The sequence below is a fragment of the Capsicum annuum genome, chromosome 6 (genome assembly GCF_002878395.1).
Source record: "Capsicum annuum cultivar UCD-10X-F1 chromosome 6, UCD10Xv1.1, whole genome shotgun sequence".
NCBI classification, from domain to species: Eukaryota; Viridiplantae; Streptophyta; class Magnoliopsida; order Solanales; family Solanaceae; genus Capsicum; species Capsicum annuum.
Genome location: NC_061116.1, coordinates 115,912,282 through 115,936,058, shown reverse-complemented (window position 1 = coordinate 115,936,058; position 23,777 = coordinate 115,912,282). Strand labels below are relative to the sequence as shown.

General features: G+C 34.6%; 1 protein-coding gene and 1 pseudogene across 4 annotated transcripts; both read left to right on the top strand.

Moving 5' to 3' along the window:
- Positions 1-421: 421 nt before the first annotated feature.
- On the top strand, positions 422-4,088 carry LOC107873322 (mitochondrial adenine nucleotide transporter ADNT1-like). Of its 4 annotated transcripts, none has more exons than XM_047414851.1 (4): positions 422-603; positions 1,862-1,940; positions 2,057-2,170; positions 3,823-4,088. In XM_047414851.1, the coding sequence occupies exons 1-4, from the start codon at positions 587-589 to the stop codon at positions 3,928-3,930; spliced, it is 318 nt and encodes a 105-aa protein (XP_047270807.1). In that variant the 5' UTR covers positions 422-586; the 3' UTR covers positions 3,931-4,088. The 4 variants fall into 4 exon arrangements, with proteins under 4 accessions (XP_047270807.1, XP_047270806.1, XP_047270805.1 ...); XM_047414850.1 differs by having other exon boundaries at positions 424-603; positions 1,829-1,940; XM_047414849.1 differs by having other exon boundaries at positions 424-889.
- An 18,576-nt stretch (positions 4,089-22,664) lies between these two features.
- The window catches only part of LOC107874280, a 32,539-nt pseudogene continuing 31,426 nt past the window's right edge, over positions 22,665-23,777 (top strand).

The following is a 23,777-nucleotide window of genomic DNA, read 5'->3' as shown; positions in this document are numbered from 1 at the left end:
TTTTTATGTCTTTTTTTTTTCTTATAATATCTTTCTTCACATCCAAATTGGGGTGCTATTTGGGTTTTTATGCTATTTTTATCTATTAATTCAATTTTTATAGTAGTTTTATATTAAGGCAGTGACTGAAGCAGGGAGAAAATGATATTCTCAACATAAAAGAGTCAAAATATTTAGCTGATCAATTCATTGATAGGGCAAGCCTAATGAAAGAGTATCCATCTATCACTACTGGAAATTACCCATATGGGAACGAACTCTTTAGTGACGATTAACAAAGCGTTGCAATAGGTGGTTTATTACAACGGTTTCAAGAGTTGCCAAAAATAATTATTCTATTAGCTACAATTTAATACTTTAACCATCGCATTTGAACTAAGCATTACAATATATAAATAAAATAAGCTATAGCAACACTTATTTTATGCCCTCCATTTTAACATGAATTTTTATTAAGTCCGCCACAAAAAAATTTTTAATAAAACTTTTTTATAGCTTAAACCTACTCCACTCTAAATCATTCGCAAAATCTATAATTCTGTGAGTTTCAATCAACGGCTGGCATCACTAAATTTGTGGACTTTCAATGGACGGCCGGCATCGGTAAATTTGTGGAACCATAAGTGGAACCGTAGCTCTGCCCTACTTCAAAATTTAACCTCTTTCTTCATTTAATTCCTTCAGTAGCTTCATCCTGTATCTTTATACTGCATACACACACAAATCACTCAGTTTCTCTATATTTTTTTCTTTCATGGTTTCATTCATCAATGGCTACAGAAGTAAGAAAAGTGCCAATTGTTAGAATTATTGATGATCTGGTAGCTCTATGGGATCTGGTAGCTATAAATAAAGTGTTGTCTCAAGGAATTTTTGTTGTTCATTTTCAGTAAGTTCTCACACAACTTTGACCTAATTTTTGGGGATTTTACTTCTGTTTAGGATTTTTTCTTTAATTCTTGCTAAAATGGAGTGGACTTCTTTCTTTTGTGACTACATTAGATATTTTCTTTCTCATTTGACTATTATATTTAATATAATAAATTTACCCGACATACATACGGTCCAAGACATTGGTTAATCAAGTCAAAACAACCGAGTCAGTAAAAAATAGACCTGAAAATTTTGATTTTTTGGGGAAAATCTGGATTTAGCTTAGAATGTATTCATCCTTATCTTAATTTATCCATTCCTGCAGTTGCCAAAATAAGGGTGTAAGGATATTAGAGTTTTTCTCCTTCAATGCAGTTCAGTTTTGCTTCCATATGTTGCTTGTGCTCGTAGCTGGATTATCTAGTAGCGGCAGACAAAATTTATCTACATATAATTTTGGTTTGTCAATCATTCTAGGAGGGATGGCCTTGGCTCAGCGGTAAGCTTGCTTACCGTGGTGTGCCAGGGTCGGGGGTTCGAAACGCCCCTCCAGCGAAGCTGGGGTGAGGGCGCGTAGGTCAGGCCCGGAGTGGTCCCTTCCCTCCCCGACACCTTCGGAGTAGGTATGAACCGGGTCGTCCCAATCATTCTAGGAAAACATCTTGACTGAATGCAAGATCTCACAAGGCGTTTTTAATCCCCATATTGCAAGTATTTATTTTCTAGACTATCCTGCACCTACCATGCATAATTAATTTGGATCATCTGATAAAGTTCTTTAATTGTGTTAAGTTAATGAAGATTGTCGTTGTCAGGAAAAAACAAGTTAATGAACATTGTCTGATGGTTTTGCTGGGTCATACTATGCTAGTATCCTAAATAAATTAAGAAAGGAATAGAATGATATTCACAAGAATTACGCATCATTTGGATTGTTATTTTATTTTTCCCACAGAGGATGCCAACTCATTCCATTACTACATCTTAGAGTTGGAGATTGTGCTGGCGTAATTTCCATGTCTTTAACTTACCCAATGGACATGGTGCGGGGCAGAATCACTGTGCCGGTATTTATGAGTTTTTTGAAGAAATATTGCTTGTTCAGATGTTCTGTATACCGTGCAATGTCTATAAAGCACCCTGCTGTGATGCCTTTCTTGATAATCCACTTCATGTTTTGCAGACAGAGAAGTCTCCTTATCAGTACAGAGAAATGTTCCATACTCTATCCACCATACTCCGTGAGGAAGGTCCACATGCTTTGTATAAAGGATGGCTTTCTTCATTCATAGGAGTTGTAAGTTATGGTTCCCTGAATTTATAAGGAAATTTTTCTTTACTAGATTGGTAATACTCAAACCATCTGGTCCCTTTATAGAGAGAAAAATGATGCTTCTAAGCTTGTCGAGAAAAAGAATTGTTAAGAACTTCACTCACTAGTTAATTAGTCAAAATAGTACTATAAGCCAACTATTCCAGGCAGAAGTTTAGAATTAGAATATCTTCTCTCTGAATAGTTTATCAAAGAGGAACGGAAAAGAATAAGTAACACAAATAGAATGTCCTTCTGATTCTTGTGAAAGTAACTAGATTTGTTTGTGTTTGCTGATTCTATATGTGGGACTTAACTTTGCATTTTATGAATCTCTAAAAGACTGGTTGGTCAAAACAAAACCACTTGGTCTAGTTGATGACTCTACTGAGCTTGCTGTTGTTACAAGGCTAGCATGTGGGGCTGTGGCAGGGGCTGTGGGGCAAACTATTGCTTACCCTCTTGACGTTGTACGCAGAAGGATGTAGATGGTAGGTTAGAAAGATCCTGCATCCATCATTACCGGTGATGGAAAGAGTAAGGCTTCCGTTGAATATTCTTGAATGATTGATACTTTTAGGAAAACCGTTAGGTATGAGGGATTCAGGGCCATGTACAAGGGTTTGGTACCTAATTCGGTAAAAGTTAGTCTTGTTTCCATACCTTGCACCTTTATGTGTTGTAACTTTGATTGAAGTTTATTTGTTTCTCTTATTTATGCACATAAAATTAGCATCCCTTTTGTGGAAACTTTGTTTAAATAAGAAACTTTTGCCCTTGGGTTGACATCATTCTTCATTACTATGCTCTACAGGGTAGATAGCATCCAGTTTTACTTATCCAAACCTCTAATCCACTTTTTCATAAACAAATCCTTTTGTATTATGCAACTTCTATTTAACGTAGTACATATCACTATCTCTAAAGAGGTAGAGAGACCATTTTTGATAGCCCGACTCAAGACAAATAACTCAATTTGCTCTACCTATGTATACTAATTAATAATGTATTACTATGACAGCTAACTAGCTAACTATCCTGTTTGCATTATAACATCAGTGGCATCTTAATGTAATGTAACAAGTACTCTTAGTCCCCAAATCTCATTGGTTGAGGCTCAAGTTCCTTTTCATTGAAACTCTTGGTTGCAGTATTATTTGGTCTACACGTACCAGTACTGATAACATTTTGATACACAAGTATGTATATATCAATTGGTACAGGAAGATCCATAAAATAAAACTAAGACTTAATCACAAGTCTCTTAATTATGCATCGTCAAAGCTAGCAAAATCACGATGCATATTGAGAAACAGTATGATCTTCTCTAATTTACCATTCACTTAAAATTGACTTACAACTCATGATCAACTCTTCCATATCATTTTGGTGTATGCACCCCTGAATCTGCCCCTATAGGATGTTATAAGCTCATTGCGCAAACTTTAACCTACAGTAAGTTGGTCGTTGTATGGAAGAAATCAAAACTACAATAGGATAGCGCAATCGTCTTTTAACAACTGATTTGTTATAACCTACTGTATGTTTTTTGTATGTTGCTTGTTATAAGCTATTTTTTTTATGGGATTTTCTTATATTTAAGTGCTAATTTATATTATTTTATTCTCTTTTTATAGGTGTCCAAAATGAAGAAAGAGATGAAGAAAGTGATGAAGACATTGACCTTACTTGAGAAGATTTTTGGGTTGTGGATAAATGCTCTAATATCAATAGTTTTGTGTTGACTTTCTTGAAACTTATCGTAACCCAAACTTTCTAGTATGTATAAACTTAACCAATCATTTGAACTTGATTACATTTTTATTTTGGGTTTAAATTGCTAGCTTGATGCATATTTTGAATTATGAGATTATTAATGAATGATTTTGTTTTGTGATGTGTATATAAAGTGTTATAATTTATTATGTATTTAAATAAAAATATACATTAATATGAATGCCTATTTATATAAATCATTTCAATTTAACAACATGTTGCTATAATTGTTGCAATAGATCAATAAACCATTCCAATAGGTAGTCAAAAAGCATTGCAATAGAATAACAAAAGCGTCGCAATAGATGCTATTCCAATGACTTAATCTCGTCGTAATAGATGTTAATGCAATGTTAATAACATTACAAAAGAATCTATTGCAACGGTTTAATGTCATTGCAATAGAATCTATTGCAACGGTTAGTAACCATTGCAATAGATGAAAAAAGGTGTCTCAATAAGTCAAAAAATAACCGTCGTCATAGGTCAAGCTATAGTGATAGTTTTCTGACCTATGGCGATGGTTCAGACAAACATCGCATAAACCATTTCCATAGACCTATCGCAATGCCCACTAATAGGACGCTTGCTAAACCATTGTGGTAGAGCTATAGCAACAGTTTTTTCATCTATTGCAATGGTTTTGCAACCATCACCATAAGGGTAATTTCTAGTAGTGTATGGTGTGAAGAATTGAGGTATTGTACATGAATTTCCTATTTGAACAGCCAGCTAACTATAAGTTAAGCCTTGTGAGAGAATTCTACGCCAATTGGGACCCAAAAAAAGATGATGAGATTGTGGTACGGGGTCGTGTGATCACTTTTAACGCTAATACTGTGAATGAGCTGCTAGGTATACCCGTTGTGGAAGCAGAGCCATTGAAAAGATTTATTATTAAGATACCATATCATCATATCCGTCATTTCTTATGTGACACTCATTTGACAGCTAGGTGGATTCGCCACAAATAGGGTGGTACTCATGTGTCCATTCCTTTTTCTTATATGAACAGGGAGGCTCATTTATGGATAAAATCATCTATGATTTCCTAGATCATCGTACTCATATGACGGAGGTGAATTGTGACAGGGTTTGTATCATCTATGCTCTTATATGTGAAGATGTGGAGTTGAATGTTGACACTATTTTTTTTCTTTGATGAGGAAAGCCATATTTTTTGGGGGCCGTCAATATAGTTTTTGGTGGGATGTTGTCTAGATTTCTGAGGCAACAGGGTATGCTCAAGGAGGAGGTTGATTATAGACCACCGGTAGGTGTCAGACCATTGGATTTTTCCTGTACTAAGGGACCTGCTCCTAATGGTCTCAATTTGACTATGCTCAAGCGTCAAGATAGGAATGAAATAATCACAGCTCAGATATATGGGCTTATTATGTTGAAGCTGAAGATTGGGGACGTCCAGACACCCAACAGGAGATTCGTGTTGTCAAGTTGGACTACCCACTAGGACCTAATGCTTAGACTATGCTGTGAATTGGCCCATATTTTGATAAATCATTGGATGATGATATCCCCATGGATGAGGTGAGACACATGGGTTATTCTGATGATGAATCCATGGATGAAGAGCAGATGGATGATGGAGATTCAGGTGATGACTTTGGTCATGATGAAGGTGCCGATGATGATGTTATGGCATTAGTATCATTCGAATGAACAGGGAGTACGATACCACCCTGCCTTATGCTTATTTCTAGCACAGGGATAGTGCTACGTTTAAGTGTGGGGTGGTTGATCTTTTATCTTCATCTTCAATTTCTGAATTATTTTTGGGTTTTGGTTGAACAATTTCTATTTCTGTTATGTTTTTATGTTTTGTTGGGTTGTAAGCTGACAGTGTGAATTATTGCCCTCTTTGGCAAATTTATCTTAAAGTGTTCTAGTTTAAATTGTTTGTTTTATTTATTTTCACCCTTCATGGTAATTTTTAGTCTACAGTAATTATTTGTGCCCTTCTTGGTAATTCTCATTTTTACATCATTATAGTTAGTTGCCTTTCCCTATGATAAATGGATGATGACCTTCTTATGGGGAGTGCTCTTTCCAAGCTGAAAAAATGATAAGACCCCGATTGTGACCATTGAAAAATGTTGTGTGTTGGGCAAGATTTTTTTTGTGTGATTACAAATATAATTGCTTCGAAACAAAAGACTAAGTGTGTTTAGATGTTAAATCCCAACAAGTGTAGTTTGATTTTATTTGCTTAACGTTGAATTTGATAAAGAGCAATATCGAGAACCTAAGGATCGAACTTGATTCTTAGCATGCACCGAGTGAGTGAGTATTTGTCTATAGTCTATATGTATAGGAATGTCCACAACTTGTCCGGTATATTTACAAAGCAAAATAAAGGGTTTTAGGTGTAGGAAGTAATTTAGGCATTTCTTTGTTAACCGAAATGTAAAGACTTTATTTCCCTACCCTTATGCATGTCCTTAGTTAGCCCCGTTGAGCCTATAGCCTAATTTATTTGGTAGTATTATCCATAGCCTAATCCTTTCTTTGATAGACCTTAATTTGATCCATAACTCCTAAGCACTTTAATATGGATAACTGAATAAGAAGGGAGTGTGAAATATAAGAAGGAGAAAGGTAAAAGTGAAGTTGTAAAGGAATGTTCATTGTGTGTTTAATTGTGATGGATAGGAGCTAGAAAAAATATGAAAGAAATTTAAGTTTTTGTTGCCCAATTTTGTTACAATGAACCTATTTGGCCCTGGTCCGTTTAGGACAATGTGTACCTTAACCAAGGCAAATTACTTAGGTTGAGGGTGGCTACTATAGGGGTACGTAACAAGAATTGGGGTGTGAAGAAAAGATGAGAATTGAATTATGATGTAAATAGAAAAATACTCCTACTGTAGTGTTTTTAATATGCTTATAAAGATTGGGGTGAAACAATAAATGTGTAAAGATAATAAAGTGAAAAATTGGGTTAGTAAAATGTGATTTTGAATGTGATTTCAATTGACAATCAAAAGTGGCAGACTCTGCCAATGTATCCTTGGGGAACAACCTACAACAATAGTTTTAGCAACAACAGTAGCATAATACTGAGGCCAATAACATTAAAGAGACTCTAGAAAAGATTTTGGCCAACCAAGAACATATGGCTAATGAAATAAAAAATTAGCAAATTACACAGAAATAGTTAAAGCAGCAAGCGGGGAAACTAAGGAAGGAACAGAATACAAGGCCTTAGGGTGGTTTACCAAGTGATAATTAATGTCCGAATCAAGTAGTGACAATCACTTATACGAGTGGAAAAGAGATGAATGATAGGCCTCCAAAGACAAATAAGAAGGTAGATATAGAGTTAGTTCCTCAATCAATTACAGATAAAGTTGTTAAAAGTTTGGGAAAGTCTGAGTACCCAAAAATAAAAGTTGTTTAGAAAGAAATACCACCATCGTTCCCACAGTTGTTCTAGAAAGAAAAGGAGAATGAATGCTTCAAGAAGTTCATTCACACATTCAAAGAGCTCCACATTAACCTTTCTCTTCTAGATGTTTTGCAAGGAATGCCTAAGTATGCTAAGTACTTGAAGGACATGGTGACAAGCAAAGTTAAGATGCAGGATATTAAGACTGTGGTACTAACGGAGGAGTGCAACTATATGGTAATGAAAAAGGTACCCAAAAACCATAAGGACCCAGGAAATTTCACCCTCCCTATTTAGATTGGTGACAGTGAAGTGGTACATGCTTTGAGTGATTTTGGGTCGAGTATAAATTTGATGCCTATGTCTATGGTCAAAACTCTTTGGTTGGGTGAGCCAAAACCAAGCTCTTTGATAATCCAATTGGCGGATATGACCTTAGTTAAGCCTGAAGGAATAATTGACGATGTCCTCATAAGGATTGGTAAGTTTGTAATTCCTATTGATTTTATTTTCATGGATTTTGATGCAATTAGCAGGGTGTCAATCATTCTAGGATCTCCATTCCTAGCCACGTGAGGAACATTGATAAATGTGAGAGAGTGCACTCTCACAATGAGATTGGATGATGAAATGGTATTTTTTAAGGTGTATAATCCACTTAATCCATCTTCCTACTATAAGGATTTATGTATAATTATAGTGATTGAAGTGGGTAAGTATGGGGTGGTAGAAAGTGCACCACTAAAGACCTCTTTGGACAGTCTCATTAAGCTGCCTAAGACACTACCTAAACCCGAGAGGATGATGGTTGATAAGCATAAAAAGGCCATCATTGAGAAAGCCATTGACCTTGGGAGTTCACACTTATGAGGTCAAAGAAGAGTGATAAGAAGGCCTCCTAGTAAAAGGAAGAGGATGAATAAAGTTGGTTGAGTTTTGATGTTGTGTCGTGCCAAGACACTAAATTAGGCATTGCTTGGGACTAAGTATGGGGTCCCCAAACCCTCTTGATATTAAAAGAAGCTACTAGCTAGTTCTAGAGGCCCTAGGGAGTATTTCTATCTCTACTTTAAAATCTAACTTTGGGGAAGTAGATTTTTAAGTGTGGCATAGGGAAATTCCCATGTTTTGGATAAAGTGATGCTGTAGGATCTTAGTTTTAGTTGTTTTCTTAGTTTTTTTGGGTTAAATTTAAAGTTTTTAAGAAAATAGAAAAATGATTTTACTTTTTAGTTTTTATTTTGTGGGTGTTAGTTGAGTAGGTGCTCACTTCACCAACCCCGTGGTTGTTGTTTTTTTTGTTTTTCCCATAGGGGTTATGATAAGAGAGATGTTCTTATTGGTTCTACGTGTGATTGCATGATGCAAGTGGATTTTGTGTGTAAAAGTATGTTGTTGTGTGAATTACTACTTTTTAGACTCCTAGGCTTTGGTTTATGACTCTTGTAAGTTGTTGGCTTAATTTTGAAGTTGTGTAATTGTTTGCTAAGAGTGTATGAAGATCCTACTTTACTTGATCATGTGCCATGTATGTGTTAATTTTTTTGTGTATTCCTTGTTGCATGTAATATCTAGAACTTTCCTAGTGTGTGTACAAAGCAAAATAAAGAATGTGAGTTTAGGATATGATAGGCATTTCATTGGAAACCTTATTTCATACCCTATTTAATCTACCTTGGTTCATAATCCTAGTGAGCTATTGAGACTTTAGCCTATTTTGTTGGTAGATTTATATGTAGCCTAATTCCCTTTCTTTGTGTGACCTTAATTTAATCCAAAGCTCCTAATCTCTCTAGTTGAAAATTAATGAAGTAAATGAGTGTGAAAACAAGAAGAAAAGTGGTGAAAGTGAGGCCCCAAAAAGTAGCTTTTGGTGTTGCAAAAGTGATATGTGTTGTGAGTGGGAGTTGTGTGATGAAAAAGACATATTGTGTTAAAATTTGATTTTGAGTTGAAAAAGAATGCTCTTTCCGAATTATACCTGACTTGCTTAATGAAATGGGGCAAAACAAAAGAGAATGGGCATGACAGAAGTGGGGAAAATTGGTTGTTAAGAGATTAATCTTAATGTTCATGTGATGTATTAAAGCATTTAGGGAAGCTAGTCACTATTATTAGCCAAATAGTTCCTACCCGTCCCTTAGCCTATATTACAACCCTAAAGACCTATTTGATCTTGAGCCTTAACATTTTGGTATTAGTGGAGTAATACACTAAGGCAGAGCCTATGGTTCTTCTTCTGTAACTTGTGAAATCTTTGTGAGAGTGAGCGTAAATTGATTCTTAGGCCTATTATGTGATAAATTGCATCTATGTGCATGATTATGAGTAACTCTCTAGTTGTGAGGGAACATGTTTGATGATTTGGGTGAGTTTTTTCATCTCTTTCATTAAGTGATAAGCATGAGTTTTTCGACTAAGTAAGTAAATTCTTGGGGTTAGGATGATTAGAAGTATCATTCATGAGCTTTCAATTGTGTGTATAACATGCTTAGTGTAAAAACTTGCATTCTGTGGAGTTATTATAGTGCTGGCTTAATTTTCTTCTGTGTTGTAGAAGTACGGAGTCTTCACTGATTATGATGCATAAATTAAAGAGTTTTTCAAGGATTAACAAGGCCTTAAGTATGGGGTGATGATCTAAGGTTGATTTATGCACCCCAGTCTTGTTATTCAGTCTTTTGTAGCCTTATTTTGAGGGCTTCTTGTGTTCTTAATGATTAATTCTTTGTGGAAATAAGCATTTAAGTGTTTTTTTTATGTAAATTTAATGTTCAAACCATGTTTATAATGAAGTTGACGTCAAAACACGAAGTTAATAATTGAGGGACAATAGCTAGTACTCTTAGCTTGAGCTATGGTCTACCAGTTTATTATCTTGAATCATATGTTGTTTTGAGCTCTAATGTATGGTGTTTGATATTGTAGGAAGCTTGGAAATTTGATCATTATGGTATATAGTTGATTAAAAATATGTAAATCAAGTGTAAATAACACCATAGATCATGGACTTAAGGGACAAAAGCATTGGAGAATAACTAATCAAAGTTTGATGTTTTGGTGTACTTGGCATGCCACGCTTCCTAGGTTCCATGATATGGACTTGAAACACCCTTTAAAATATTGTTGAGGACTAACTCCAGTATCTCACTGTATTTTTAGAGTGCCACGCTTCCTACATGGCGCAATATGGGCATTGCACCCCCCTAAGTCAAAATCAACAATTCATGTTCTACTTTAAATAGGACACTTAGTTATTGTATTGGACACATTGGAAGACCTTGTGACTTGAAAGGATGTTGGAGAAAACTTTAATTAGGTTTCTTTTATCTCCTTAATTTAGTTTGATTGTGGATTTTAACATGGATTATACTATTGTGATTCTTGTTATGTCTATGGACGGCAAAACACCCATTTCCGCAGTTAAGGCCAAGAACATGAGTTCTATTGTTTGGAATTGAATTGTTTATTCATTATTGGTTGCTTATTTATCCTTGTTATTACTATTTTAAGGATTAATGAACCTTGGAATACAAGCTATTACTCTATTGTGAACCCAGAAGTATGAATGGTAGAGTAGAACGTGGGATGAATAGAATAGGATCGTAAACTTCATGTAATGATGTTGTGATTTGAACATAGTATAGGAATATAATTATGTTCCCTAGTTGGTTCTATTACGAGGTCAATACGAAAGCATCTAACTTAGTTCTCATATCCTCTCTCAATAATAAACTTTTGGGGATTAAGTTGGATGAATGATTAGAGGTTTGGAAGGCCATGGTCATAGTATAGACCCCGTGAACCAACAACCAAGATAAGTAACCTAACCAATGAACTTCCACAATGTATTATGATAGTTCTCATGTCCTTAATCCTTGTCCTTTCCCATTGATTATTTCACATTGTTACTTTACCGCATTATTTAGTTTTACAGTTATTTATAACTTACAAACTCTTTTGGTTACGTAGCACTTGATTAATCTCATTAGTGAACTAAGCTTGGATAGTTGTCCACACAAGTTTTCAAGGGATCAATATTCAACTTTTTATAAGGTTACTGTATTACTTTGTGAGACCACGTACACTTGCACATGTAATTAGGCGCAATAAGTTTTTGGCGCAGTTGTCAGGGACTTATAATTTTGCAACCATTGTGGTTTTAGTTTTATTTTTTGATTTCTTTGGTTCTTTTCACTTAGTCTTGGTTTGTGAATTTGCAGGCAATAGGTTAACAAGATAGTAAGCTGGTAAGGGACCAAGAATTGGTTGAACCATACCCCGAGACCTAGCAACGCTTCCATCAACAAAGGAGAGAAGCAGTTCTTCTCTACCGTATCCTGCAAATTCATAAGGAACAAGACACTTTTGATACTATAGCTTAAGATCTACCAGCCCATGGGATAGTTTGTGAAGTGAAAATTGCACTTGCAATAAATGTGACCTCCATTATTTGTAGACAGACTCCTAGAGGTAGATTTGAAATGAAACAAAACATGGTAAAACTTTTTAATAGCAATGGACAGTTCACTGGGATTTCACATGAAGATCCACAAGTCCAACTGCAAAATTTTATAGATATTAGAGTCACATTCATTTCGATGGGTGTTTCAACTAATTATGTGAGGCTGACACTCTTCCCTTTTTTCACTTTTGGGGGAAGAAAAGAAGTGGTTGAACACTAAGCCGGCAGGTTCAATCAAAATTTAGGATGACTTAGCCCGGAAATTCCTTATTCGTTTTTTCCCATGTGGATAGACTATGAGACTTCATGGTGAGATATTGAGCTTCAAGCAGAGGCAAGATGATAACCTATATATGCTTGGGAGAGGTTCAATGATCTTATTTGAGATTGTCCACATCATCAGCAGTCTAATGATGTATTAGCTAACACCTTTGTAAAAGCTCTTGACCATAATATAAATATTTTGCAAGATTTATCTACAGGTGGTCAAGCATTGGAAAAGACTTTCGAAGAGTTATACACCTTATTAAATTAAATTGCACAAGGAAATTAGGATTTTCATGGAGATACCTTAAGGAGCTAGGTGAAAAATATTGCAAGTATGATTGAAGTTGATAGCATCACTGCATTGGCCGCCCAACTTTTATCTATGCATAATCTAATGTTTAATCAATTCAGCAAGTTGGGTATGCATCAACATCAGGCTCAGGTTAATATGGGTCAGTAGGCTCTGTATGGTGTGAGATATATGGCAATAGTGACCACTCTGTAGACGTATGAGGCACAAATCTTGAATTCATCAACTTTGTGGATAATGCATAGAAGCCGAACAATGGTAATACCTACAATCAAAAGTGGCAAACTCCGCCAATGTATCCTTGGGGAAACAACCAACAGTAACAACATAATACTCAGGCCAGTAACATTGAAGAGACTCTAAAAAAGATTTTTGCCAACCAAGAACAGATGGCTGCTAAAATAAAAAATAATCAAATTGCAGAAAAATAGTCAGACCAACAAGTAAGACAACTGGCGCAGGAAAATAATACAAGACCTTAGGGTGGTTTTCTAAGTTATAATGAACCTCTGAAACAAGTAATAGAAATCACTACGAGAAGTGGTAAAAAGCAAAATAATAGGCCTCCAAAGACAAATAAAAAGGTAGATTCAAAGTTTGTTTCTCAACTGGTTGCAGGTAAAGTTGATGAAAATTTAAGGAAGTTTGAGTACCCAAAAATAAAAGTTGTTGAGAATAAAATACCACCACCACCATTCCTACAGCTGTTCCAAAAAAAAAAAGAAGGATGCATGCTTCAATAAGTTCTTTAACACATTCATAGAGCTACACATTAACCTTCCTCTTCTAGATGTTTTAAATGGAATGCCTAAGTATTATAAGTACTTGAAGGACGTGGTGACTAACAAAGTTATGCTTCAAGATATTGAGACCGTGGCACTGACGGAGGAGTACAACTCTATGGTAACGAAAAAAGTGCCTAAAAAGCTTAAGGACCCAAAAAATTTCACCCTTCCTATTCAGTTTGGTGATGGTGAAGTGGTACATGTCTTAATAAATTTGGGTGTGAGAATAAATTTGATGCCTCTATCTATGCTTAAAACTCTTGGGTCGGGTGAGCCGAGACCAAGCCCTTTGATGATCCAATTGGCGAACAAGACCATTGTTAATCCCAAAGAATTAATTGAGGCATCCTTATAAGGGATGGTATTTTTGTAATTCTTGTTTATATTATTGTCATGGATTTTGATCTAGATAGTAGGTGCTGATCATAATGGGAAGTCTATTCTTAGCCACGAGAGGAGTGTTGATAGATGTAAGAGAGAGCACTTTCATAATGACATTGGATGGTGAGCGGTAATTTTAGGGTGTATAAGACACTTAATCCACCTTCTCACTATATAGATTTACGTATAATTATAGTGATTGAAGTGGATAAGTGTGGGGTGGTAGAAAGTGCACCACCAAAGGCCTCTTCAAACAGTCTCAGTTAGCTACTCGAGACACTACCTAAGCCCAAGAGGATGATGATTTATGAGCTTGAAAAATCTATTATTGAGAAAGTTACTGACCATGAGAGTTCACACTCAAGCGGTCAAAAAAGACTGAGAAGATGGCCGCCAGGTAGAAGGAAGAGGATGAAGGAAGTCGGTTGAGTTATGATGTTGGGTCATGCCGCGATACTAAATCAGGCGCTTTTTGGGAGGCAAACCAAGTTAAGGTAGTTTTTATTTTCAATATTTTAGTTTTTACTTCAAGTAGTGTTTGTTTTTTTTAGTCAAAGGTTGATGGGAAATCTGAGTACCGGAGACCCCAACGATGGAGCATGGCAGAGACTAATAGTGGGGTCCTTAGATTCTCTTAATGTTTAATAATTCTACTAGCTAAGCCACGAGGCCTAAGGGAGTATTTCTGTCTCTACTTTTAAATCTAAATTTAGGGACAAAGTAGATTTTTAAGTGTGGGGTGGCAAAATTCTCATGTTTTGGGGTGATTTGATATTGTAAGATATTAATTTTAGTTGTTTTCTTAGTTGTTTTGGGTTAAATTTAAATTTTTCGTAAAAACAACAAAAAGATTTTGATTTTTAGTTTTTAGTTGTGGGTGTCAATTGAGAAGGTGCATACTTTACCCACCTTGTAGTTGTTCTTTTTGATTTTTTTTCATGGGAGGCACACTTTAAACCCAATATCATTTTTCTTCATAAGAGTAAGTTATTAGTTTTAGCAGTGATTAGGATAAGTGAGATATCATTGTTGGTTCTATGTATGATTACATGATACAAGTGGGTTTTGTGTGTAAAAGCATGTTGTTGTGTGAACTACTATTTTTGAGACTCCTAGTCTCTGGTTTATGACACTTGTACATTGTTGGCTTAATTCTAAAGTTGTGTGATTGTTTGGATGAGAGTCTATAACGATCCTACTTGACTTGAGCATGTGCCATGTGTGTGATATTGGTTTTTGAATTCCTTGTTGCATGTGATGTCTAGAACTTTCCTAGTGTGTGTACAAAGTGAAATAAAGTGTGTTGGTTTAGAATATGGTATAGGCATTTCATTAACAACCTTATTTCATACCCTATTTTATCTATCTTGGTACATAATTTGAGTTAGCGTCATGGAGCTTCTAGCCTATTTTGTTGGTAACTTCATATGTATCCTAACTCCCTTTCTTTGTGTGACCTTAATTTGATCTAAAGATCCTAAGTGATTTAGTTAAAAATTATTGAAGTAAATGAGTTTTAGAACAAGAAGAAAAGTGGTGAAAGTGAGGCCCCAAAAAGTTGCTATTGGTGTTGGAAAAGTGATATGTGTTGTGAATGGGAGTTGTGTGATGAAAAAAAGAGATATAGTGCTAAAATTTGATCTTGGTTCTAGTACGAGATGAATAAGAAAGAATTTAACTTAGTTCTCACATCGCCGCTTAATGATGTAGTTGTGGGGGTAAAGTTGGATAAATAATTTGACATTTAAAAGGCCATAGTCATAGTATAGACCCTGTGAACAAACAATCAATATAAGTAACCTAACCAATGAAGTTCTACAACATAGTATGATTTTACGTAGAGGCTTAACCCTGGTCTTTCCCCATTGATTTTATCAAACTGTTACTTTACCGCATTGTTTAGTTTATAGTTATTTATAACTTACAAACTCTTCTGGTTACGTAGTACTTGATTAAGCTCATTAGTGAACTAAGCTTGGATAGTTGCCAACACAAGTTTCTTAGGGATCGATATTCAGCTTTTTATAAGGCCAATGTATATCTTAGTGGTACCACTTAAAATTGTGTATGCACTTGGGTGCAACGCTTTCCAACTTACTAGAGATTCAAAACTCTACCTCCAAGTTAAATGCTAAGGCTAAGTTATCAGCACTTCTAAAATAGATTATCAAAATTAAAAAATGAGAGGGTTGTTAATTTTTAAGTCCCCAAAAATAGCGCCAAAAACTTGTTGCGCCTAAGAGCACATGCAAGTGTACGTGTTCAACCAAGTAGTAAAGTGACTCTTATGAGCCGATTATCGATTTCACAGGGACTTGGTTTTTTTTCTACCAAACTATCTAATATAAATGTTTCTATTAAAGCTTAAAAGTGCAATTTGTAACCAACAAGAGTTTTAAGTGTTGAAATTTATAACATTAGTAATTAAAACAAGAATGATATGAAACTTGGATTGTAAACAATATATGGAAATTCCAGGATTGAGGCATTTGGATCATATTCATGCACAACTATGGTTTCTAGCTGATGTTTCATCAACCAAAATCAATCTCACAATGTATGAGTCTTTCATTCGGATGTGTTAAGCTATCTTCCCGTTTTATGAACCAAGTGGGGAGTTTAGTATATCCCTATCCTAACCGTAAATCATCCTTCAAAAATTAGTATCTAAAAGTTAAAAATATGATCCATACTAGCTACATTCTTTATTTTGTCTCTCCGCTCACATGATCAATTCGTTTTGAGGCTTAGATTTATCCAAAAGTTCATGACGCTTTAGAATAGTAAAACAAGAATGCAAGAACAATCACATGACTTGCTAACCATATACACCAACTATAAGACCATAATTACATAATCATATTTTAGCCTCAACCACAGAAAGAGGGAGTTTATCCATTTATAGTCTTACAAAGAATCACAATAATTGAATTCATAAGTAAAAACTACAAGAGAACCAAAGTAAAGAAGGAAAACCCTAGTGTAGAGCCCCTTTGATGTCTTCTCTTATCTCCAATCTTGTGTTATTCCAAAAGTGAGGTCTAATTGTGACTATGTAATCCATTTATTGTTTTTTACATCTTCCATAGTCTTCCCCAAACAAAACATATGCATTTACAACATTGCCCCTAACTTAAAGACATAAAAAATCAATTTTTGGACGTCTAGGGGTGTGCGCCGCAAGGCCAAAAGCATGGCCTAAGGGGTTCAGTGCACACCCATAGAATGGGTGACGTAGTTTGACCTCGCCTAGGGAAGGGCTCAAACTAAGTTAAACTTGTATAGATAATGACACTTAGGTATATATATACTCCTACGATCAATGACTTGTATGTTCCTCTTATGGTTGGACTAAACCAAAATGTCATAAATAAATATTTTCATAAAAGCGTATTAGAAATACTCAAAAATCCCAGAAATGGCATCAACATATTAGTCAATCCAAAAGATATCATTAGGAACTCATAATGCCCATAACGAGTCCAAAAAGTTGTCTTAGGTATGTTTTCAAGCCAAATCTTCAACTGATGGTAACTGGACCTCAAGTGGATCTTGAAAAATACTGAAGCACTCTACAATTGATCAAAGAGATCATCTAGATGAGGCAAGGGATACTTATTTCTGATGGTAACCTTGTTAAACTGCCTATAATCAATGTACATTCTCATGCTACCATTTTTTCTCTTTAAAAAACAACACTGAGCACCCAAAGTGAAGCATTGGGATGAATAAATCCCTTATTAAGGAGTTCTTGTAACTTTGTTTTAAGTGTTAATAGAGCCATATGATAAGGAAGAATAGAAATTAGGTGAGTTCCCCACTCCAAATCTATATAAAAACCAATATCCCTATCTGGAGGCATACCAGACAAATTCGTAGGAATTACCTCCTAAAACTCAGACACCACGTGAATAGACTCAATAGAATGGGACCCTACATTAATATCCCGAAGATAATCCAGGAAGCCTGAATATCTTTCCCCACTAGTTTTCTAGACCAAATAAAAGATATGATTTTCACCGGCTTAGAGTTATACATTCCCTCTATTCTAGTTTACCCATATCTAATATTTCTAAAGTCACTGTCTTAGCATTACAGTTCTAGACAACATGCTATAAGAACCAAGTTATACCCAAAATAATGTCAAAATCAAGTATTTTCAAAATGATCAAATCTACCCAAGTTGGAAACCCATAAACAACATAGAACATGCACGATAAACATAGGTCACCACCACAGAATCTACAACCGAAGTAGAAAATACATAAGAGATTCAAGTACATTACAAACAAAATCCAGACCAACAGAAAATCTAACAGATCATAAGAGTAAGTGTAACCCTGATCAAATAAAATTTAAAGTCATCCGGTCACAAAAGAGAATAGTAGTTTTAATAATGGAACAAGATGAGTCAACCTTAGTCTTTCCTGGGAAGGCATAACAGTGAGCTCTATAGTCTAGTTGGACAACCTTTCTAGCTGGCTACGCTCCTCTCTTCCCTACATTACTATTACCTTTGTTGCCACTATCACCTTCCTAATTATTACCCTATCCACCCTGTCAACGACCTTACCATTGCCAGCTCTACCTCTACCTACTAGAATAAACTTTTGGTCTATTATTGTGCTTGATAACCTACCTATCTCAAAAGATACTCTCTTTTGAAGTTCCCTACGACACACCATACTAGTAAAAATCTCATTCAAAATAAGGTCAGTTGGCTGAAGAATAAGTGGCACCATGGCCTTTGGCAAATGTAGGCTACTGAATAGCCCCGAAATAACCACCTGTGGAGGTTAGAAAACCTAAATAAATAGAAAGGGCTAGATGAACCTACTGGTTGTGACCCCTAGAATATGAACCAATAAGTTACCCATATTTTTGGACTTCTTAGCTAATGCCTTAGCCTGAACAACCTACTGAACTCCCTCAAGCTTTTTCACATAATTAGATACATCATTATATCTCTTTCATGTATAAGTCATGTGAATATACATAACCTGAATATTTGTGTTCAAGCCTTTAACATATTACCTGATCTTTTTCTCCTCAAAGCCCAAAAACTGGGTATCGTAATGAAGCAGGGCACGAAACTTGGCCTCATAGGCACAACAGACATAGTTCCCTATTCAAGGGCTAAAATCTCATCCTTATTATGATCAAAGAGCATATGAGGCACATACTTCTCTAAAAATAGGATATGAAATTGACAAGTCAATGGAAGCTAAATGGGTTATCGACAATCCACATAGGCTTTCCACTACTCATCCCCAAATAGCTGGCTCAGTACCTGTAGTTGTTACTCTCACTACATTCAACCTTGTCTTCACCATCTATGAACAAAAAAATGAAGAGGGTGAGATACCAATTTAGATCATTAGATACCAATTGAAATAAAGATATAGCATGAAAAAAGAAAGAAAGAATAGTTGCCTAAGGTCCTATAGTCTCTCTCATAAAAAGTACAGACGTCTCTGTTTTGTTCTGCAAGAATCTACTAGATCCATTTTCGTATGATGATATCAATGAATTTAGGGCTCTAATACCAACTTTTTCATGACTTAAACCCGCTGGCACACATACAAAACCCCCAATAGAAGAACCAACCAACTTTATAACTTAATCAATACTTAGCTAAAAATAGATAACTAAAACTAATTATATCCAAAAAGATCAATATCTAATAATATAACAAAAGTTAACAAAAAATACGAAAAAATACTCTATAGGAACTGAAAGTCATCGTATTAAAACTCTAATAAATATTAGAAAAAAGGGATGCAACCTCAGAAACTATTGAAATGTTCGAGTACAAAACAAAGGGACCATAAAATAATAGAAGAAATCATGGTAGCCCAAAAGATACATCTCGCCCTTGAGCTCGAACATGATCTAAATCATAACTAAACTCTTATAATTTTCACTTGAATATATTTTGTATTCAACGAAAAGAAGAGTACGTATATTATCAGCACAAAAAAATCATGGTGTGTTGGTAGGGTCCTTAATCAACCCAAAATAAGAAATATGGACACATAATCAAAACATAGAACAACAAGACAACCATTAACCCTATTACGCAACTATCTTTCAAGTTTATAATGAAGTTTAGTCAAAAATTTTAACAAAGATAACTAGTCAAGTCAGCTAGGGCCAACAATAGGACTCCAAGTCAACAACCATAATGCAACTATCATATAAACCATGTACAAATCATACAAGTAATAGACAATATAGGTCCATGCCACAACTTTCAAGAAACCCGTATTCTAAAGAATCCTTAATAACAACAGTAGTAGCAACAGCATGCGTCCCGATTTACACAAGAAACCACCTTAGTAATTAAGCATACAAACCTGATTCACTCAAGAAAATAATAAAGCAAGAAACACATAATCCCTGGTTTACTCAATGAACTATCACACTGACCTGTACCTTATACACATATGCTAAGGGTCTTATGTGTGCGTACACTAGTCATGACTTGCAGAGAACGAGTCCTTATCCATATATCAATTCCCAAACATCAAGTGTATGTCAATCTTATATCACCAATCCCATGGAGATGTCCAACTACCATTATATTGCACAATAATAACAGATATTACAATAATCACAACCACAATAATAACATAACAACACTTGTAAAATCAGTAGGTTTTCATTTAGATTCATTACATGCGATTAACACTTAAGATCTCAAACAATCATTTACTTTTCGTAAACATGCATTGCACAAGCAATACTAAGAATTAGTTATCATGCATACATAACACAAATAGGATTTTAACTACATTAAGATCAACATCTACCTTAACCCAAGCTTGCACCACTTAATAAAGCTTGAGGCTTGCCTTTCCATATAATTTCCACTTGGTCGTGGTATAAATACATGAACACAATAAATAATCTACCAAATGACCTACCATGTCAAGTATTACAACCTAATACCTAACCCCCAAGGCCAAATTCTTGATCAATTGGAATTGTGTATTTTTTTAGTTGATTTTTTTATCACACTATGATTATTTTACATCCTTGAATGTCCACATTTGAGAACAATTGGTTGTTGACAAAATTATCTACGATTAGCATTCCTTATTTATGTTCAACAACTTAAGTATTATTGATATGGGACTTTTCCACAAATAAGGGGAATCTTGTATTCCAATAGAAGCAGGAGTACTGGTTTAATGCAAGTATCGATCTTTTCTTTGTCCCTCCCTCTATCGTACCCCTGCTGAGAATGTGAGAGACAAAACTATGACTTACAAAAGTGGTATATTAGTGCCTTATATGAAAAATCCTTGCTTGGCATGTTGATCATCTATCATTACTAGCGACACTTGTATCGCTTTCCCACAACCCCCTTATCCTCCCTGTTCTACAGTTATTCTATCATAATTCACCATAAACCTTTTAATATAATAGTTACATTGGTGAATTAATAACATGTAAGAGTAAATTAATAATTAAAAATTAAAACCTAAAGGTTTTACACGTAATTTATTCTCTTGCTCCAAAAAATCTACTAATTCAAGATTAAATCCTCTACAAAAATTCATAAACTATTGCTTTCAAGGTTAATAACTAAAAAGCTAGTTAGAGGGGGTGAAATACTTACCTATACGAAGAAAATAGATTAAAAATGGAGGAAAATTATCCAAATTGACTATGCCCTTTCCCAAATATGAGTTTAGAATAATAACTCATTTTTGAAAAAATTTCTATATTTATAGCAATTTGCCCCACTATAGTCACCTAATCCTTATATAGCTACAACGATGTAGCGAAAACTCCCACTATATTGGGATTGATCGACGTTGTCTTTCAATATAGCAAAAAAAATTACTATGGAGAGAGTCATTATAGCGAGATTCGTTATAACGACCTGCCACTCGCTAGAGAGGGAGTGGCGATGTAGCAACTCGAGAATCCTCCTTGTTTTGCCTTTTTTACAACACACCCTCAAACATGACATATCAAACTAACCCCTTTATGTCAAGTTTGATATTGGGAGTTCTACTCACTAAAATTCACTTTCAAAAAGTCATATCAATTCCTTATCGAGTTATCTAACATAAAATCAAGCTTAGCATATTTCATTTACTCAATCCCTTTCTGAATTACACTTTATCATACATCACTCCATTTTTTATCGAAACTAGCATAACTTAAAAATTCTAACTTTCATTCTAGGAAAAATTTTAATCCGAATTTGCATGATTGACTCACCCATAACGACAAAAAGGGTTGTTACAAATAAAAATAAAAAGAATTTGAATTAATAGAAATAAAAAGTAAATCAAAGAAAAATAGAAATAAAAAAAAAAAGAAACTTAAAATTAACCAGCTTGTAATTACACCATGTAATTACCAACAATTCATAGCCTCCCCCTAGTTAATTAGGGAGTGCAATTCTCTCCGACCAATTACACCTAATTACCTACCGACCAAGTAATTATATGGTCGATCAAATATGCCAAACTGTGTAATGATATACAATTACACCAAATTTAATTTTCAGGGTGGCGTTTTAAGCAATCCCTTAGTTAACTCTAAAAACCATTTTTATCATTCTCCTTAATTTTTTTTAATTTGTAGGTTTTTGTAGATACTTTTAGGGGTAATGTAGTCATTTTAAAGAAAGGTTTATCATCAATTTTATCAAACACAACAAATTATTTTATTAATTTACTATAAGATTGATTTTTCCTATCTAAACATATAATATTTTAACTTTTTTATAGCACTTACATATATTTTAGTACTTGATGTTTACAAGCATGGTTTTAAATAGTTAAGCTACTAATTGTAAAAATGAAGTAGAAGTTTCTAAAGAGGAACAAGAACATCAAAACCAAAGTTTAGATCACATATGTCTTTATCATTCAATAGTTGTTCAATATTGAACTTATTTAACCGGAACTCAAACTAACTTATAGTATGTTTGTAAGCTTATGTTTTTTGAGAGTGCTTATTTTTTAAAAAAGTAATTGAGTTGTTTGACCAAACTTTTGAGAGAACAGAAATGTATTTATGAAGTAGCAAAAACTATTTTTCATAAGCTAAAAAGTAACTTCTTCAATATGGATGCCTCAGTGCGGAGGTGTGAGAGGTTGGCTAGGGATGGTTTCAAGCGAGGTAAAAGTAGACCGAAGAAAGATTGGAGGGAGGTGATTAGACATGACATGGAGTAGCTTCAGCTTACCGAGGACATGACCCTGGATAGGAAGTTGTGGAGGAGGTAAATTAGAGTAGAAGGTTAGTCTGAGTTAGGATGTTGTATGTTTTGGTGTATACTTGAAGTATCGTGCTTTGGGTAGTATTGAATATGTTAATTTCTATTGTATCTTGTTTTATTATTATTCCTTATTTTATCTTAGATTGCTTTATTTTGAGCCGAGGGTCTACCGTAAACAACCTCTCTATCTCACATTTGAGGTAGTGGTATGGACTGCGTACACTTACCCTCCCCAGACCCCACTTGGTAGAAATATACTAGGTATGTATTGTTTTTGTTGTTGTAAGAAGTAGATTCTTTCTCAAAATACTTACATGAAAAGTACTTTCGAAAAAATACATTTAGAAGCTCTTTGAAAAGTTTAGTCAAACAATAATTATTGCGCAAACATGTTTTTAAAATTTATTGACCAAACATAAATTGTTTTTCACCAAAAGATTTTTTTTTTTTTTTTAGAAAAAAGCACATTTGAAATAAGCATTTTTCAAAATAACCTTATTTTAAATATTTGGCCAAACAGGCTATTAATTAGTTGATAAATAAGCAAACAAAAGTTATTAATTAGATAATTAGGTTGATTGGTGCTCCAATAAAATTAAGAGCAAATTTGCTCAATTTGAACTTTAAGAGCATATGATTTGCTAAGAAGAGTACACAAATACGAACTTCCGTGCATATGAGTAAATGAAATTGAGATAATAGTATTTAAAAGCAATCTGATATTGTGGAAGAGTTTGTTATGCCTTATGTTGTCTGTTTCAGCCAAAGAACTAGGGATTAAAGAACTGATACCAGCTTATTTTGATCCAAACCTCAAACCAGAAGATCTAACAACTGGCGTAAGCTGTGCTTCAGGTGGTTGTGGATATGACCCTCGAACATCTACCTCCAATGTACTGTACTTCTTTTTTTTTCACTGTATTTTCCTTGTAATTACATAATTAAATTAAGTAAAATT

Bases quoted from the DNA above. Each gene is read 5' to 3' on its own strand.
- LOC107873322 (XM_047414848.1), top strand. From the start codon at position 771: ATGGCTACAGAAGTAAGAAAAGTGCCAATTGTTAGAATTATTGATGAT. The intron at 890-1,828 runs GTAAGTTCTCAC...TTTTTCCCACAG, and splicing joins ATTTTTGTTGTTCATTTTCA to AGGATGCCAACTCATTCCAT. The intron at 2,171-3,822 runs GTAAGTTATGGT...CTCTTTTTATAG, and splicing joins TTTCTTCATTCATAGGAGTT to GTGTCCAAAATGAAGAAAGA.